The 18,356-nt window shown below is 44.0% G+C and overlaps 2 protein-coding genes and 1 non-coding gene across 3 annotated transcripts in view; 2 read left to right on the top strand and 1 right to left on the bottom strand.

Moving 5' to 3' along the window:
• LOC145455596 (5-hydroxytryptamine receptor 2B-like) overlaps positions 1-18,356 on the top strand; it is a 176,945-nt gene that overhangs the window by 156,039 nt on the left and 2,550 nt on the right. The window contains exons 2-9 of the mRNA XM_080333573.1: positions 9,540-9,765; positions 10,122-10,322; positions 11,310-11,492; positions 11,560-11,664; positions 13,415-13,679; positions 14,634-14,987; positions 15,478-15,613; positions 17,971-18,101. Coding sequence (XP_080189699.1) covers positions 9,669-9,765; positions 10,122-10,322; positions 11,310-11,492; positions 11,560-11,664; positions 13,415-13,679; positions 14,634-14,987; positions 15,478-15,613; positions 17,971-18,101 — 1,472 coding nt within the window. The 5' untranslated portion in view covers positions 9,540-9,668. The remainder of the gene's footprint in view (positions 1-9,539; positions 9,766-10,121; positions 10,323-11,309; positions 11,493-11,559; positions 11,665-13,414; positions 13,680-14,633; positions 14,988-15,477; positions 15,614-17,970; positions 18,102-18,356) is intronic.
• LOC145455594 (26S proteasome non-ATPase regulatory subunit 1-like) overlaps positions 2,306-18,356 on the bottom strand; it is a 31,345-nt gene continuing 15,294 nt past the window's right edge. Inside the window, exons 15-23 of the mRNA XM_080333572.1 lie at positions 6,831-6,945; positions 6,656-6,772; positions 6,390-6,492; positions 5,542-5,711; positions 4,364-4,582; positions 4,227-4,301; positions 3,127-3,243; positions 2,935-3,010; positions 2,306-2,449 (exon numbers count right to left, since the gene is read on the bottom strand). Of these exons, the coding sequence (XP_080189698.1) occupies positions 2,376-2,449; positions 2,935-3,010; positions 3,127-3,243; positions 4,227-4,301; positions 4,364-4,582; positions 5,542-5,711; positions 6,390-6,492; positions 6,656-6,772; positions 6,831-6,945 (1,066 nt within the window). The 3' untranslated portion in view covers positions 2,306-2,375. The remainder of the gene's footprint in view (positions 2,450-2,934; positions 3,011-3,126; positions 3,244-4,226; positions 4,302-4,363; positions 4,583-5,541; positions 5,712-6,389; positions 6,493-6,655; positions 6,773-6,830; positions 6,946-18,356) is intronic.
• Positions 7,726-7,798, top strand: Trnar-ccg (transfer RNA arginine (anticodon CCG)). The gene has a single exon. It is a non-coding gene; the product is annotated as a tRNA-Arg (tRNA).

Below are 18,356 nucleotides of genomic sequence, written 5' to 3'. Positions count from 1 at the left end.
AATTTCAAACAGGCCTAGACGTTCTGATATTGCCCGATCCCTGTTATGATCTCGATTTCGGCTGAACCTCGTGTCGACGCATGCACAATGCACATGCACATTACCTTTGTACTGTGGCCAGTCTTCATCTTCATCGTCAGCCTATTTTAGGACAGATCTGTAGTTCTCATTCAAAGAGCTTCTTGGAGGTACAGAACTTCAATATACCATTGAATAGTTCTTATTCAGAGAACTGCGCAAGTGTACAATTGTACATCCTTTATTTTAACATGCTCTTTGGATTTTATCACAATAATTCTAGGCCAAGGTATTCGATTGATAGTATTCATAAAGAGTCGACCCATAATGTAGAAAATACTAATGGAAGTTTCGCCCCAACCTTTTGAAGCCGAGTAATGTCGTAGCGTTATCAGTCGAGTTGGGTAGCGCGCGATAACAAGACGGAGGATAAGGGTAGGTAAGCTGACAGATACTTAATGCTCAACGGGTTGGGCTGATTGGCAGAGATCTGAAACCATTTTACGTCGCATCTATACGATTGGGTTAACATACTTCCTATCTATCTCCACAACCCATTTGCGGTTGAAGGTTTATTATAACACCATGCGAACTTTCTTGACCAGGGCCGTAACAGCACTTCGTCAGGCCCCCCCCAAAACGTTGGTCATGGGCCCCCCATACGGTGATAAACCGAACTTCTGGGGGGCTTCGCCTCACGTAATATGCTTCGAGTCGAGTAATCGAGTATCACCCAATATGACGCCATGACATAATATAATACGTCAAAGTTCAAATATCTAAATCTTATGTCACCACAAATAATTTAATGCCTGTTATCCCTCTCATAAATGATACTTTGGTATTTTTTCGACCATATCGATTTCATTTCACTTGGTGATGATGTTGTGGGATAATCATGACTTCGGAAATGTGCTACATCCAGTAACGTTCGTAGCTTTATTGTACCAATATGTTTCGTATGCTACGATACAGCCAATCAAGGTTCCAAGGCTTCTACAGTGAAAATGAGTATCGAAACTATAATTCTCGTTGATAAATTAACATTCAGTGGTGAGAAGCGTACAATTTCAGTACTCGAAAAAATCGTCCGTTACTACTCGACTCGAATCATTAAAATTAATACTCGATTCTGATTCGAGTACTCGAATCATTGCTGTACCCAGCCCTATTCATGATAAAAGCGGCCAATAAGATTGGGAATTGCATATATATTGCTATCAATTTCATTGTCCTCTCTGCTCACGTTATCAGATTTACCGGAAACTGTAGGGCCAGTAAATAATAATTAAACATCTTCGGGCGGGCGGACCCGTTGGTATGATTTCGTTACATGATGTGACGTGACGTGACCTCCTGTCTGCTATATCAAAAAATATAGAATGGCCCAAACGTACTAAACTAAAAGACGCAGAAGATTTCAAATTGGTATTTCTTCACTGCCATATAATGTTTCCCTGCGGGATGGTATTTGTCTTCTGAGGTTCAGATTACCAAGACAGTAACATTTGGCGCCAGTCATTTAGGCGCCTATTGACAATTAAACCTATATGCATTTTGTATGTATAACGAAGTTTTCGGACAGCGTAAGGGCAGTCCTTTTCGGCCAAGTTTTCGCATTGCCGATCGTTCTGGCACACTTCTTGGAGTCGCATGTAATATGTCCTAAATCGTTATATGTCTTGGTGCGTTGCGGCGCGGTAATGGCCAACGCCGATATGTCTATTTCTATAAATCTTGCGTGTTTTTTCTTGGAGTAAGAGTACAAATATTCAAGATGTTTGGCAGTTTGACATCGCGCGCAGCGCGAAAAAATTTTGAAAAAGTTGCATAAATTTAAAAAAAATACTCTATAATTTATGCTAATTCACGAAATAATTTTGGGCCCCCTTCAAGCTCGGGCCCCCCCCCCAATTGGGGGGTTTGGGGTGCGGCAGTTACGGTGCTGTTCTTGACACACTATAAGCACAATCTATTGCCATTACAGTCAGTAATAACTTATTCTAATGTACAGCAACAAACATAATTCATCACCACTTCGACCAGGTTACGATCTTCTGTAGCTGTGACAACCTATCATTACGTTCGGTGTGATTCAACCGGTGAAACAGGGTTTCTTCCTAAACTCGACAACAGGCCAATCACCAACTAGTTGTTTCTAAAACTGCGGCTGCCGACTCAATTTTTCAGTCATCTTTCAGACGTCCACAATACTGGCACTATATAACACCAAACTACCCCAAACACAAAACAAACGTCCAGTGAATCGTAACAGGGCAACCCATGGTAACAGACGGATATGTACAAATTTATTAGAATAAGTCAGCCCAAAGTTAAGGTATTGTTTCAGCCGGAAACTATTCTTTGTATTCAAACGGCTCCGGCGGTTCTGGTTCGTCCCCTTCGTCATCTTCCTTGGTCGCTGCACCCACTGTACAAGGATAAAATGCTATGATAGCTTCAATTCTACCATGAAGAAATGACAAATGGATTGGTCAAAATCAACGTGGCTCTCTGGACCCTCGACTATGGGACATTTGACTTGTATGTGAACCGCGAAGTGGTCTGTAACCAAGTACTACGTGCTCCAGCGGTTATTTTTTCAGATTACTTCCACTTCTTGATTTTTGACCCTTAGGTTTTGACCACATCAGCTAGTGCATGACACCTACCTACATTTGTAATACCACGTGGGCTGCAGGCACGCTTAGGTACCATTTTATGGAGTTCTGAACAATTTCCACATGCCCACACACTCCTTGTTGAATTTAAGATGTGCCGGGGATGCACATTGGATGACATTCCAAAGTATCATAAACGGTATCTCGTTGAAGGTGCCTAGAGCACATAGCAACATAGCAGATTCATCAGTAGCATGGGCTGTGGCATCATAAATCGCAACGTGCGACAGCTCACCTTTGATAGGCTCCACTAATTCTTCAGGCTCCTCTTTCTTGCGATCATTCAGTAATATGATGCCGCCGCAAGCCAACTGTTAGAAAAGTGATATGAAACATGTTATTTCGCTGAATGACAAATGCTTACGAAATAAAGTGAAAAACAATTGTAGCGAGTGCGACCTATGAAAGTTGATTCGCAGTAACTTACCGGCTTCAAGGGCTCATATCGAGCATCTTCTGTCATTGATATCACTTTCAGTTGCAACGGAACCGATCTGCATGGGTTGGACAAGACTTGCGAGGTAGGCTCTGGTTCTTTTTCGACCTGTTTATAAAATATGTCCCATTTTTTTATAATCCTGGCAGGAACAAGCTACCATCGATTACAATATATAAGGTGGAGAAGTATCCGCTTCGGGAGATTTCTCAACCGAAGCATTTGTCAGTCACAATTCATTAAATATACAAATGTTTCACAGGTCACAACCGCAGATACCAGGTATCAAATCCATGTCATGACCATGACAGAAACTTCCAACTAGCAAAGTAATGGCAGTTGTAGACGATATAACAAAGGTGGGAGTATAGAGGAAGACATCATGACCAAGAAGCTTACAGAGGAGATGACAAATTATAAAGAAGAAGTGTTCTGCGGACAATGTGCAACAGTACAAAGATGCACTTCACAACGCTGAAAGTTGTCGTCGTTTCCTGAAAACGAGTATGAGCCGGCTGGGCAATATCCAGTAACTGACTGATTCGAGTACCACCTATCTGGCTGGACGTCATAACAGAAATAATGTTATTATTTACGGTGGCCGCAAGAAAAATGTGCCTGTTATGAATCATTCGAAATGATTTATTTCGTATTTGAAGCTCAGCCGGTGGAAATCAAGTATTGAAACTACATTTTCCGTTGATAAAGTAATACTCTCGGTACGATGGCGCATAATTTCATGCTAAAAAATTGACTCGGCTCAAATCATCACAATTGATACTTGACTCGGATGCGAGTACCAGTACACCGTACATGTATCGTTGCGCACAGCTCTGAAACATTTGTCCAGATTACTCTCTGGCACTGCAAATTTCAAAGTATCCATCCCCCACAAAAATTTACTTTTTCTACTTAAACTCGGAAGTAGTTTTGGCATGCCCAGGAAACTGCTACTTCTACTTGAACTTAGTAGAAATTCATTAATATACTTCTATTCGTGTATCCACTATGACCACCTCAGTCGAAAACACCATTTCCACGAGATTACCGTCAGCGTCACCTTTTCAACCAATACGAAACAAAAAACAAACCTCCTTCTTCGCATCGCTAGATTCCTTCTCGCTCTTCCCATCCTCCTTTTTCACCTCGTCCTTTTTCTCTGCGTCCTACAAGCACGCCACACGTAAAAATTCGGCTACACAACTCGCCGACGCACCAACAAACATACCACATCCATTTTCTCCTCCGATTTCGATGAGGACGACGTAGATTGTTCGGAAGCGGAAGCAGACAACGCTCTCTTCTTCTCCTTCGCCTTGCTCCTGGCCGTGATAGACAGGATCGCCGTCTCGACCTTGGCAACCTCACGGCCTTTCTTTTCTTCAATAGGAGCAGGGTAGGCGTACAACGACGGTGGCGCATTCGAGACGAAGTCCATTTTCGGCATCTGCAAAAAGACACGGGTGACGACTGTGAAGCACGTCCTCGTTAATGGAACTCCGGAGGTGTACACAACTTCACACATTTGAATAGTCTATTCATACGGAAATAAATATAAAAACAATTACTATTGAAAATATTGATATATTTATAATCGTAAATATCAAAATAACTGAAATTAAGGCTATATTTTGTGACATGCGAAAAAAGTCAAAATTTTGTAAAATTGCTTACGAAGTGAAGACTTTTCTAGCAAACTGCACGCGCAGAGGTTGCGTTGTCAGTGAACTTAATCATTTGACATCTTCTAGCCTACTTTATAAGACTTCTGTTGTAGATGGCCTATTGTCTACTTTTTGTCAACGATAAACCGTCGAATGAAACAGCTAAGGTGACATGGCGCGATGATCTACACGCCTAAAAATGACTGAAATTTTTAGTAGGTCAGCAGTTTTTACAAGCTCACGCCGATATCTCAAATCTGAAACGTAATGGCGTGGATCGTGACATGGCATCAATGGGTCGCGTTTTAAAAAAGGCGATGTAGACAACATTGTCGGTATGAAGCAGCAGGTGTTACCAGCACTCCAGCAGTACACACTAAACTTAAATGCTGCCAGTAAACGACCGCTTATGTTGAATATTTTTCTCTATTCCTGCCAAGCTACTTCGCAAGGACAGACAGTTCCAACCAAAAATGTAGAAATGTAACTACAACTCTAAGATCATGTGCAACAATCCCTAATTTAAATACTTGAGGGCAAAATTTTGTTTTTTAATGTCGACAATGTTCAAATTTTCATTTCTAGCACAAAATCTTGAATATATTAGGTAAAAAATAATCGCCCTACAGCCCTACTGATAATAAATAATAAATATTTTCATCTGACGCTTGTACGGGGTAATTGTCGGCAGTCGTCAAATCTTGGAAATGTGTAGAGCGAAAAAGAAATGTCGCCGACTCACCTTCAGGTCTGCGTTGAGGGCGATGACGGCAGACGGCGAGAAGGTGAGACACAGGAAGTGGGAAAGCGGGAACCAAAACCAGAATTGGCAGAACACCAACATGCCCACGACAGACGCCATGTTCATGTGACCGGACTGGGACTGCAAGGACAGCGTCAGGTTTCTGCCGCCTGTCAAAAAAACAAGGGTAAAATGGATGAGACTAACGAAATAATTGTCAAATACATTAAAACCGAGTGGGCAAGTTACCGAGGTGATCAAAGCAGTCAAAGGTGCTGCAGAGGTAGCAATTTCCAACAAATCTATTTCAAGGGAAAGCAAGACATGTACAAGACAAGACAGACAAGTACTCAAATAGTTTTGAAAAATATATCGGGAAGAGGGGGGTTCGCATACTATTGGTTAATCAGAGGTGGCTAGTGGCTACCATCGTAACTGCAAGATGTATCTTCAAAATCATTGATACCAATACACACATTTGGAATCTATAAAAATATATTCAGTTACCGTCATAAAGAACGGTGGGGAGTTCACGCGGTTCTTTATGACAATTTGACTCGTGTGATGCATAAGTGTCCCAAAACTGGTTCCTACTTTCACAAGCCAAATTGTAAGAAGTATGTAGTTCTGCCTAGAACTGTTACAAGCAGAAATGGAAGTAGTCATGAAACATAAACACTCGAGTAGCCAAAATCTACCTCAGTACTTAAACATTGAAGTACCGGTACTTGGTTAATGACCACCTCAGCAAGGAATAGTATCAACACGATTAGAGAAAATGCAACAATAACTATCCAAACTATCTGCGTAAAAAAACTGTCGGTGACTGACACAGCTTAACTTCTTACCAGCGTCGAGGATTCCTTGAGCAATGATCGCACCGTATTTTGCAATCAAGTCCTCGTGTTTGTCCGAAATCACTTTTCTGTAGAGCTCCCTGTAGTGCTTCACCTGGACAAATAAAATCGTACATTTCAGGTAACCGACCAATGTTAGCAATTAACATTCTTTTTTTATCTAAATAAATTTTATCAGTTCTATTCAAAGGGCTTTGACAACGCCCCCAAAATTTCATATCTTTCGTGCAGGAAGAAAGCCATCTGCCAATAGTCACCTTGGAGCAAGTTCCCACTGTGTGCTGTATCAATATCATCGCCGACGCAATCAGTGCACCTTGTCGAACGTAATTGACCGAGTCAATCGTTAACGGCTCCAACAAGCCCAATGCGTCCTGAATATACCGCATCATATAATATTTGTTTTTAAATATTTTTTCGACAACAGCTTACCTTACTGCCACTGGCGGCGCAAGCTATTCCGAGGGCAATCGCCGCACCATAACGAACGTGTGGATTGTAACTCTCTGCCAGCAACGAGACAACGCTTGGGCATTGTTCAGGTGTCCTGTAATAATACAGTCTTGTTCAAAACCAAGTTGTACTAACTCCAATACAGACGTTACACTGTTTTTACGATTAAAACCAAACTAGGAGCACATAGCATTTGCCAGTGTTGTAATATTCAAGCTGGGTAAGTGGGTGATTTCAGACTTGGAAATCTTTGCAGAACTTCTTGAATGTACTTGGAAATCGTTCACATGTTAATGTAAAAACATCAGACAACGGCCAACGCCACTACGTTAATACAGAGCCCCAGTATCTGAAATATCAATGAAATACTGTAGTTTTAGTTGTTATGGTGGAATTGGTTTATATCATCTATTTATAGTTTGTGGTATCGGTTTACAACATGTGCGGAGTAGGCCTATTGCGTGGGACCAGATTTAGCAGCATACTTGTTGAGTCTTTCAAGCTCGTGCCATCATAATAAATCATAGGTGATGTCTTTGCATTAATATTCGTGCATCTTCATAATATTGAAATACACATCCATATTATTAGGCCCTAGTGGAATCTGTGAAGATAGTGTAAACATGTAACAGCATAAGCATAATATTTGAGAGCCTTAGTCCTCGAATATCGAAGTCAAACAACTCCCACAGAAGCATGGCAATAAATAAACCTATTCAATATCGGGCATAGCGTCGCCACGAGGTGAAGGTAGTAAACCGCATTACGAGAAAACAGCAAATCGATAAGCAACGCGCTTCGCTTTCAGCAATGCGCGAATAAAACGAGACACCCGTAAGTATAGAATCTCTCAAATCCACTTGTGCGGGCGTTCGACCCTGTGGCCTAATGGATAAGGCGTCAGCCTCCGGAGCTGAAGACTGTGGGTTCGAGTCCCATCAGGGTCGTGTTTTGCGGTTATCGGGATACACATTTTACTAGCACGACTCGTCGTTGAGACTACTCAAAAAGGCTCTCAACGGTGGACCACTTCATTCAGGTACAGAAAGAAAATCCCATGTGAATCACTGGAACAAAAATACACGTTGTCCCTAGCAACATTGTTGGAGACGAGTTGAAAAGGCCGTATTTCTCTCTGAACAGTGCGGGAATTCGCTAAAACAACATGTGAACCGAGACAACAAAGTGTTCAAGCAAACGTAACCAACTAACCATCCTCTATTCCAGTTTAGAGAGTGTACCGACAAGTATTTAATCCGTGGATATCAGGTTAAAGGCAATTGGGAATTTCCAATATCGCGTTAGTATGAGCGTGCCAAAACTTGAAACACTGTTAAGCGGGACGCCGGGGAGCGCGCATGACCCGGTACGGAAAAGTTGAAGTTTTGACGCCAACGCATACGAGACTGCCAGTGATTAGAGAGTTCACGAAGTAGATTTGTAAGAAAATGGCGTCGCAAATACGGCCCCGCAACGCGCTGCGAACGCGGGAGCTCTAGCGCTCTTCAGGTCGCGGGCAAGCCTAGGATAAAGGACTGTTTGAACAAGGAATTCAGTCCGATTTATCGATGCAATCGAACGCGCGAAAAGCACACAGGTTTCGTTAAGTCCACGACGAGCCAACTTTCGGTAACAATGGCCCCGTGTTGGGATTTCGATAGGAGTAGGCGAAACGTATGAGAAGACATACAATAGCCGGGTTGAGTTGAAACGCGCTATCTGACTACATGCGATTTTGCGACTCATGCCGTTTATATCGCGTATTAGACATAAGTATATAAGGTGAGATAGAGTGAAAGAGAAAGGCGGCACGGAGGAAAATCTCCGTTGTAAAAATGAAAAGGATCCGTGTTATAGTGACAGCAGAAATATTGGCGAAAGTGTAGCACAAGAGATTACAATCTCAGAGTTAGCCGAGCAGGTCCGCGTATGACATGTTTTTCCAGCGAAGAGATGTAGCAATCCTTCGGTTTCGAAGCGCGGGCCAGAGCTAATCATACGCAGACTGGATGCGGCGATAAAACACGATATCTCAGGAAAGATACGCAAAGGGTACCATGCGCAATCGGAAATACCAGATCCGGCGCCAGTGTCATGTGGTGTAATCAAAGAGGTTAACTACGCGAAATGGATTTTACAGCAGGATAAACTATCACATAAAGCTGGCGTGATCAGAAAGACTTCAAAGGCTTAAGAATGCTAGTTGTGTGTGCAATTACAACTATTTAAACATGCGGATCGGGTATCCCACCGTACGCAAACATTTGATAGTGTATCATAATGACGGAGCGCGGTAATACCCGATACCATACTTTTGAAATCCGTCTTATCAACAGGTAATATGTTCGCAATGCTAGACACGGGCGCTAATCGGTTAGTTTTTCGCTGCATCAGCGCGGGCATAATTTCTTCGGCCAATTACGCGCGTTCATTCTAATCAGTGTCTGCCCGACTCCAACCCCCTAATCCGCAAAGTCACCCAGTCGGCAGATACGCGCTGGCCGAAGTTACCAACATACTGCGCAGATATCATTCCGCAGGACTTCAAAACGCTATGATTTATGAAGCACCCTAATCTGTAGAACTCAGCGCTAGAACAACAGCGCGCCATCGCGTCGTACGCACACACTCGAAAATGTCTTTAAAGTAACTGCGTTTTAATCCAGATGTTTCGCCAACCGATTTCAGCGTCGATCAAATTAACAGCTTGTAGAATGAGTTGAGTTACTATTTCACGCAAGGGATTATAGAATCGAGTGTTCTCAACAAGTGCAATTTCAAGCATCACGGAGACTCTGATCAAATATTCATACACGAATGGACCTAATCGGAAGCGGAATTACGAATGCCACCCATGATGTCGACAACCGCACGATCTCGCCAACGACTGTGTATAACAGCACGGATAATTCCGGTAAGAATACTGTGAAGTCACGGAGTGAAATCAATTACAACGAAACACTGATACTTCAATTTGCAAGCGTGTCGCGACACCTGCAAACAAAATGGATCGCGAACAACCTCCGGATGAAAGCGACAGGGATTATTTAATCGCGCCGTTTCCCACCCAAAATAACACGAGATGCAACGTCGATAGAGTCAAGATTGGTCAGATTCGAAACAAATAAACTTTACGACAGGCCACTGGTAGCGTTACGTCACCGCTTCTGTTGAACTCGAGGCAAAACACTCAAGTTTCGGAAGCTGCTCAAGGCGACCGCCAAAATCGGATTTGCGCGCTAGCCTAAAACGCGATCTTGTTAATTTCAGATAATCCGAAAAACTGGGCTGCCCTGGGAGTCTTGCCGATCGTGGTTTTCGTGGCGGCCGGAAACATCCTCGTCATACTAGCGGTGAAATTGGATCACAAATTGAGAACCTCCACCAATTACTTTCTCACGTCGCTGGCGGTGGCGGATTTACTGGTGGCCATAACTGTCATGCCGCCGAGTCTTGTCATGATCATAAACAGTAAGTCGGCGCTGATTGGATTTCTTCGTCGCATTACGCGCTAGTCAAAATGAAAACGGAACAATTTCAGACTACTGCAATCGCTGTCCAAATCAGCCAGAAATTTTTCCGCACGGCGGTTCATCAGCCGCCGTGACACCACAAAACGCATTGATACAAGGTGTTGATATTGTTAATCCTTCAAGGCGCGATTAGCAGATAGATATGTCTGTCAAGGATGAGAAGATTGACTTGATAACGACCTATCTGTTGCTGATCTATTTACGATTTGGTGCATCGTATGCGGACGGCACCGTTGGTGCTGCGGAAAAATGCCGCAGCGCCGGTGAATACGACCGGGAAGAACATACCAAAACCACATAAATCAGTGCAGGGGGTCTGATACCAAAATAACGCGGCTTCACCCGACCGCAAATATGACATCAACACAAGCCCAAGCAACCTGCACGGCCCAAACATTATATTAGCAATAGATGCATAAGCATTCTGCGCGAGAGGACCTATCCGCTATGGAAATAGATTAAATTCGAACAGAGTGACATCGCCAAAATCTCTTATATAATGTTCACATCCTTATACAAACACTGGAGAGCGTTTCATGCCACGGCATATTATCCCTACAAAACCTGCCTATTATTCAACAATTTCCGGATGGATTTGACCTCGTCGCACCCCATATAAGGGATAATAGTTCGCATCGAGTACGCCGTGAGTGCGAGATTTGAGGGGAACATAACTAAAAATGGTCAGCAACCCGGAAATATATGACTGAACGTCATCACTGTTCTGTCCTAGATGATGAGCCCATCACGACCACAGCCAACTGGAGTGTATATTGATGACCCTATTTTAGTTGTCAGCTTCCCAAATGCTACTCAGAATTTGGATGCGCGTAATCGGGCAATCCTGATCAGTCCATAAGGCACCCGAGTTTAGAACCACCGTCCCGATTGAATATTGCTTTTAACAAGTTCTTTTCTCTCTCAGATTACAACTGGCCGTTTTCGGACACCTTATGCGGAATATGGGTGATGCTGGACGTATGCTTCAGCACGGCCTCGATTCTCCACCTATGCACCATATCGCTGGACAGATACTGGGCGCTGGCCCAACCTTTTCGCCACCGACACAGAAGCAACGGGTGGGCGCACAAAAATTCGTCTTCGACGGGTGGGTGTTTAATACATGCCGGAAACGGTGCCGGAGTAATAGTAACCGACATTTCCTTTGGTTACAGTTGATGCAGCGGGCAAAATGAAGTGGCGGTCCGGAATGATGAACTCCGCAAAGATATCAAAAAGAGTGACGAAGCGGATAATCCTAGTTTGGGGCGTATCGCTGGGTATGTCGCCGTTTACTGTTCTTGATATAAAGTCATCCACTTCCACTCCGTTAAAGACGCAGGTGTGTAGGATAAGAACACGACAAGTGAATAAACTCAAGTGCGTTCAGACACGGGAAACACCCACGGTAGCCATAACGCCCGCTAGAAAGCCGTAATGCCCGCTAGAAATTCAGCGCGTATACAGACCAAGCCACTACAGATCGCGTTTGAAAAGCAGTACGTAATCACTCGTGCTTCGTAACCACACTTCGTTGACATTTAAGCCGGCTATAGTGACCCGAGAACGGCGTAGGCTTGAGAGATGTATGCGCGAGCCGTAGGCTCCCTACATTATTGCGGTAACGGCGACCAAGCATTTTCCGCGTTCCCACTGTTGAACAGCCGCACGTAATGCGGTATCAATCGAACTCTCTGCGTTGAACAAACACTCGGAATCCACTTGGAAAAAGCGGTCTTTCGGCTAGCAGCCGGGTCCTTGCGAATTAGCAACAGTCGGAACCGAAACGCAGGTCGACACATTATACATTGTGGGTGTCTAACGCGTGCCGTGCGAACTTGTTGGGAAGAGGTAAAGGCAAATTACATGCGACGCGCGAGTTTAACACCGCCGCGTATCCCGTCTTTGTACAAGTACACGTCATATCTCTAACTATATATTTGGAACCCAAGCCCATGATGAGTGATCTCTGACTAACGGCGATGGATCAAATACAACGTTGTGAGGATTTCGAATTGTTATGCAGATTAAGCCCGTGGCTTGAATAAGATAGTGCGTGCTTTCGCCTCGGAATTTTATGAAAACCTCTTCACATCGCATGGCGTAAAGCAATAATAACCCAGCAAAGACTCTATGGAGTAAATATCCCGTTCACGGTAATAACAGCCTCTGCAAAACTACAGGAAGCCCCTCGTTATAAGACGACCATCACTTGGAGTGCCCGGCCACAGTACTAATAGGGCGGCGTGAGACAGACATGGTCGAAAATACAAGTTATAATTACATACGCGGAAGCGGCAAACACAACACGACCAAACGTGACGTCACGTCCGATTGTCAAAAGCCCGTGCTAAAAATGGATAAAATTCGGTGTTTCTAATGAATTTCTGCAACAGCACATCATTATCGTACGTAGCGAGATCTTTTCGGCGCCTTTGAATGCGTGACAAAATATAAACTAGAAAAGAACCGTGTCCGCAGGGTCACCTATCTTGCCATATCGTCCTATTTCTTAGATTAACTTTTGGCAATGAGGCCATGATTAGGACTGGGCGAAGTCTTGACTCTTTTATTATCGGAAGAGCTTCTTTGAAGTGCGGAAATGAGCCCGAATATTCTCGGCTCACACTCGTCCGGGTTAATCGTCAGTAACTAGTAGAGAATTGAAAAGAACAATGCATATCGAAAATCATCCATATCATCGAAATTTCTTGCCGGTGACGTCATATTTCGTGATGCGATTGTTGATAAACAATATTCTAGCCAATTCTCTACTACCAATTGCTGACGATTACCCTTGCCGAGTGTCAGTCGAAAATATTCGGGTTCATTTCAATATGAATATATTTTTATCATTTTTCAATCACTTCTACTTGTGTTTATTAATGTCGCGATTTGTTTGGCTGTCGTTAGTATTTCATCCGTGTCGATGACCAGCCCCGCGTATCGGAGACAGAGAGAATGCAATAACGGCGCAATTGCGACAGCGATGATTTACGAGTTACAATCAAAGCCGACTATATATTTCAGGAATATCGCTGCCATTGCCGATTCTAGGCAGAAAAGACCGGAGTTACATATTCGACGACAGCATGTGTGTGATCAACATACCGGAATTCACGATATACGGGTCGCTGGTCGCCTTTTTTCTGCCGCTGGTCGTGATGTTCGTGACCTACTCGCTGACGATACGTACTTTGCAAAAGCAGTCGAAAATGGTGAAGCTAATCATGGGACGAGAGGGTACTAGCTCGCGCTCGGTCAGACCTTCCAGGTCTTCTTCGTTGACATCGGGGTGAGTTTTAGGCGCGAGGTCGCGATAGTGTACACGCCGCGGGTCAACGACGTAAGTAGTCGAAAATCTGAAAGTTTACCACCGCGTAAACCACGCGAAAAAGTCAGGTATAGTCGTGCTTTAACGGGTGATAATTGTTTTGTGCGCATACCGACGATATTTCCCGTCACTGAGTTACCCTTAGCGGCTACAAATAAACTTAAAACTGATTCAGCTTCCAGAAAAGATTTCAATACTGTACAAAGGTGTAAGCTTCGGATCTGTGATTACGCTTTGGATATGAGCAATCACGAATTCAAAGCTTGTCGTTGCCAGACACCTACCCAGAACAAACCAATCAACAACAAAGGCATACGCGATTCAGCCTCTCGGGGCACGAAACCAAAAAACCGCGCCAGAGCCGCTCCGGCTAAGCAAATGTATACATGTTTAGATTTTCTATCCATTGACACAACAGAACATGTATTTTCGATCCAGACAACGTCTTGCATAGACTGCCAAAATTGCAGTATATGAATGTCCCGCTGATGACGCTGTACTGTCTTGGTATTTTGTGTTCTAAAGTGCGCCGATCGCACACAGATAACGTGGCATTCACTAGATAGCACATAGGTCCGTAGGCATATGAGCATGCGACACTTGAGCATTGTCGGGTAAACTTACGGAAATATTTAGTATCAAGACCGTATTTAACGTCCTCTTGTGAAGTAATTTCATTTATCAAACGAGCTTTCGGAGCTCGGCTCCTAAGTCAGGTATTAAAGTTTAGGATATAGTTGTTGTCGGTTTGGGAAGGGTTAATTTCGGGGTTAGGATTAGTTGAGGGTCATAAAGTTACATGCTGAAGTGTCGTTTTCTATTGTTGTTCCTCATGCTTAAATGTCGGGCAACCGATAGCATAACAATGAATGACCTTCGCCAACTTGCAAACACAATATTCGCATCATATTCCAGCCAAAGTTTCAAACACACCCGCGGCAGCCTGGCCAGCATACGAGACGGATACAGCCGGCAAGGCTCAGTCGGTGCCTACGAAGCCATGCCGTCTCTGCCCGACATCGTATGCACGAGCACAGAAACCAAGCTGCTGGCGGACTGCAACGCCAACACCAGCCCGAGCGAGATTGCCTCAACACAGAAGAGATTCAGCCGTCCGTTGCCTAGATCTATTTCGGATACCACCCCGAACAAGTACGAGGAAGACAGCGCCGCCACGGGCAATCTAACCGGGCATGGCACGCTGCGCAAGTCGGAAAGCGACGCTAGCGACACGAGCAACATGTCGAACCAGCCTCAAGTGTGCGGGAGGTAAGGGATTCGCCGCTTGTCGTACAAATCCAGATCGGCCTCACGGGAATGCTCCAAGCCGCTAATGACATGCTACTGATCCCACGACAAGGCCATGTTCCTTGCGACACGGCGATTGATAATCACCTCACCGCATTAGCTTCGTGACAAACAGTCAAACAACCATGCTTCAACGCAAAGCGTAAGAACCGACAAAGCGAATTGAGCGCGTACAAAGACACACACAAGTCCTTAGCTGTACTAAGTGGGGTTTAGCCTCCGCCGAATGGACATTTCAAATCTCCCGAATCCCCGAGAGTGCATCGCAACGGCAACGTCGTAAATTAAGAGAAACGTATCCTTCAACGCCGTTCGCGGGACCGCCATGGCGTTTATATCTCACACAAGAACGCTGTACATCGCCGCAAATAGATTTTCTCAAAGCCGCCCGTCAAGTTTATTCCGGTAGCGCGTAGGTATTGAATCTGAATGCCCTCCGCGTTATTTTTAGATCGCCGATGATAGCGCGGGCGAACATAAGGCTGTCGAAAGTCGTGTCCAAGTTCCCTCTCAGCCGGGTTTCAACGCGCCGGATATCAGCTTCGGCAAGGTCCCGCGTGATCGCAACGGAACAGAGAGCGTCCAAGGTGGGAGTGAATTACTTGCATCGGGCTTCAGTCCCAGATGATTACAGCGTATAATATACTTTCGAGATACCAGGAACGGCGATCAATGGGCCCATAGGGACATCCCTTGAATGCTTAGCGATGCCGAAAGTATCTTTAATCAATGCAACATTTTAGAATGAATCTAAACCCACAAATGAGAAAGCAACGCGCATTATCTAACATGCGACTAGGGCTGGGCACAATGATTCGAGTACTCGAATCTGAATCGAGTATTAATTTTAATGATTCGAGTCGAGTAGAAACATACGGTTTTTTCGAGTACTGAAATTATACGCTAATCGCCACTGAAAGTTAATTCATCAACTAGAATTATAGTTTCGTTACCATCATCCACTGTTGAAGCCTGTTGATTGGCGGTATGGTAGCATACGAAACATATCCTACAAAGCTACGAAGGTTACTGGACGTAGCACATTTTCGAACTCATGATTATCCCACAACATTGTCACCGAGTGGAATGAAATCGGTATGGTAGAAAAATACCAAAGTATCATTTACGAGAAGGATAACAGGCATTATATTCGTTGTGGTGGCATAAACGGTACATATTTGAACTTTGACGTATTACATTCTGTTATGACGTCATAACGAGTGATACTCGATTACTCGACTCGACTCGAAGCATATTACGTGATTCAGAATCGAATCACTCAGGTACTCGATTTTGCCCAGCCCTACATGCGACGCAACGTTTCTCCAGCTAGACGCAACACCAATCCGTCACCGCATTCGTGTAGGATTTCCGACACCGGATTTAATAACCTTACCGAGACCTAATGGGTTACTGGAAATCGGTAATTCTCGTAGTAATCCCATTTCTATCGAGCCGAGCAAGAGAATTCAGACTAATCCACGATCGCGGGTGAATTATGCAAAACACGCAGTCGACGTGCCGCGGCGCGGATGTAACTCAAGACGGCGGCATGAAATGGCAAAGCCCCCGGTTCGATTATATTTTTCGACGTGAACGACAGCAGGGATTACCACTTTTGGAGGGCACTGCGTGCTTCGCAGTCAGGCTATCAAAACAACAGACTCCCACCGTAACCAGTAAAACACCGCGCTAAAATCCTCACAAGTTTGCGTGACGGTGATAGCTGAACCAAAACTGCTTAGCTTTACATTGTCCCCTATACGAGCGCCATGCGCTTCGGTAATGGTGTCGATCGATGATTAGATGAAGTCCTGATTATAATTATTAAGTCAAAATATATTCACAGCAGTGGCTATTCACAAGTACTGCGGACTGGGTCGAATGTACGGCGGCCTACGTTAGCGACAGAGCGATATTCAAAGGTCTGATCGCCGACTAATTAAAAAATGCTCAACAGGTCGATAACAGTCAAAAAATAAATTCTAGCATAATCACAAGTTTAAACAGAAGTCTAGACTTCGCCCGCCGTCGATGTTGCTAACACTGTAACATGTATGGGTGCAAAATGTTGTTGTTTCGTTATTTTATCTGATTCGACTTTCTCCTCGCATGCTCCAGCCGGAATCAAGCCATACCATCGGTATGCGAAATTTTAACCACAATCTCGTGAAAGGTTGCAAAACGGCGACGGCTTACTTGCGAGAAAATAAGCGCACGATCAGGCGCGAAACCGCTTTCACGACATTGATATTTGTCGGGTTTTAGATACGAAATTTGCAATCTAATAAGGATGAAGTTGGATACAAAATTGGGTGAACCCCGTCATTATCCTAAACCTCAATATATAATTTTCACGAAATCCGTCCCATTATCGGTGGTACTAATATTATTTGCAACAATTTCAGGGATAACTGAGCGTCGTAATAGCAAGTCATTCCAATTTATATCTTAATCCCTGAGAAAACAATCGAGGTATCGATGGAATCCAGAAAATCAACTCACGGATATTGAACGGAATTGCATGACACAGCAAACGCAAAACACCTTAACTCGTGCGCGAAACATAAGTCTTCCGCATTAGTAAACATCGAAATCGAGAATTACATCACCGGATGATGGATGCCCCGCAACTTAACCCGAGTCAATAGTTGTTCGAACGGGCTTATTCACGGGCACGTTTGCCCTCGCCGACTCAAAGCAGGCAGACCTATTGTTACAAAGTATCTTCGTTTGGAAACCGTGAACAAACAGCCAGCAGAAAACGTAACGACGCGTATTATCCCCGTTAGGTCACTTTCGCCACAAAGAAATCAAAATAGGAAATCCTCTCGGGGCTTCGCGTATTATTCGCTGGCGACACGAAAATTGAAACTCCAGAAAGCGGCAAACAAGGTTACCGAAAAACATAATCCGTAACTAAATAACTATCTATATTTGTTAGGTGCTTGGCATGATTTTCACGCTGTTCTGCATCTTCTGGTGTCCCTTCTTCATCACGAACGCGTGTACAGGGATGTGCATTTGCTACGGTCTCGATTGCGATATTGCTCTGATGGGCAATCTAATGAATTGGTGAGTAGATTGGACCGTTTTCGACGCGCGAAAATCAAATCAAAGCAATCAGGGAAATGGACCCTCTCCAACGCGCCGGAACATATTACCGGCAGGGATTAATTGTAATGATTTCTGTAGCGTATTGTGAGTCGATTGTTGTACCGGAAACATTCGCTTTCACATCAATAGCAATATTTTATCGCATCAATAGCAATATTTCATCGCATCAATAGCAATATTTTATCGACGCAATATATAATTTCGATTTCAAAT

The sequence above is a fragment of the Botryllus schlosseri genome, chromosome 14 (genome assembly GCF_051294905.1).
Source record: "Botryllus schlosseri isolate E-star chromosome 14, Bs_hap1, whole genome shotgun sequence".
NCBI lineage: Eukaryota > Metazoa > Chordata > Ascidiacea > Stolidobranchia > Styelidae > Botryllus > Botryllus schlosseri.
This window is presented reverse-complemented; position numbering and strand designations above follow the sequence as displayed.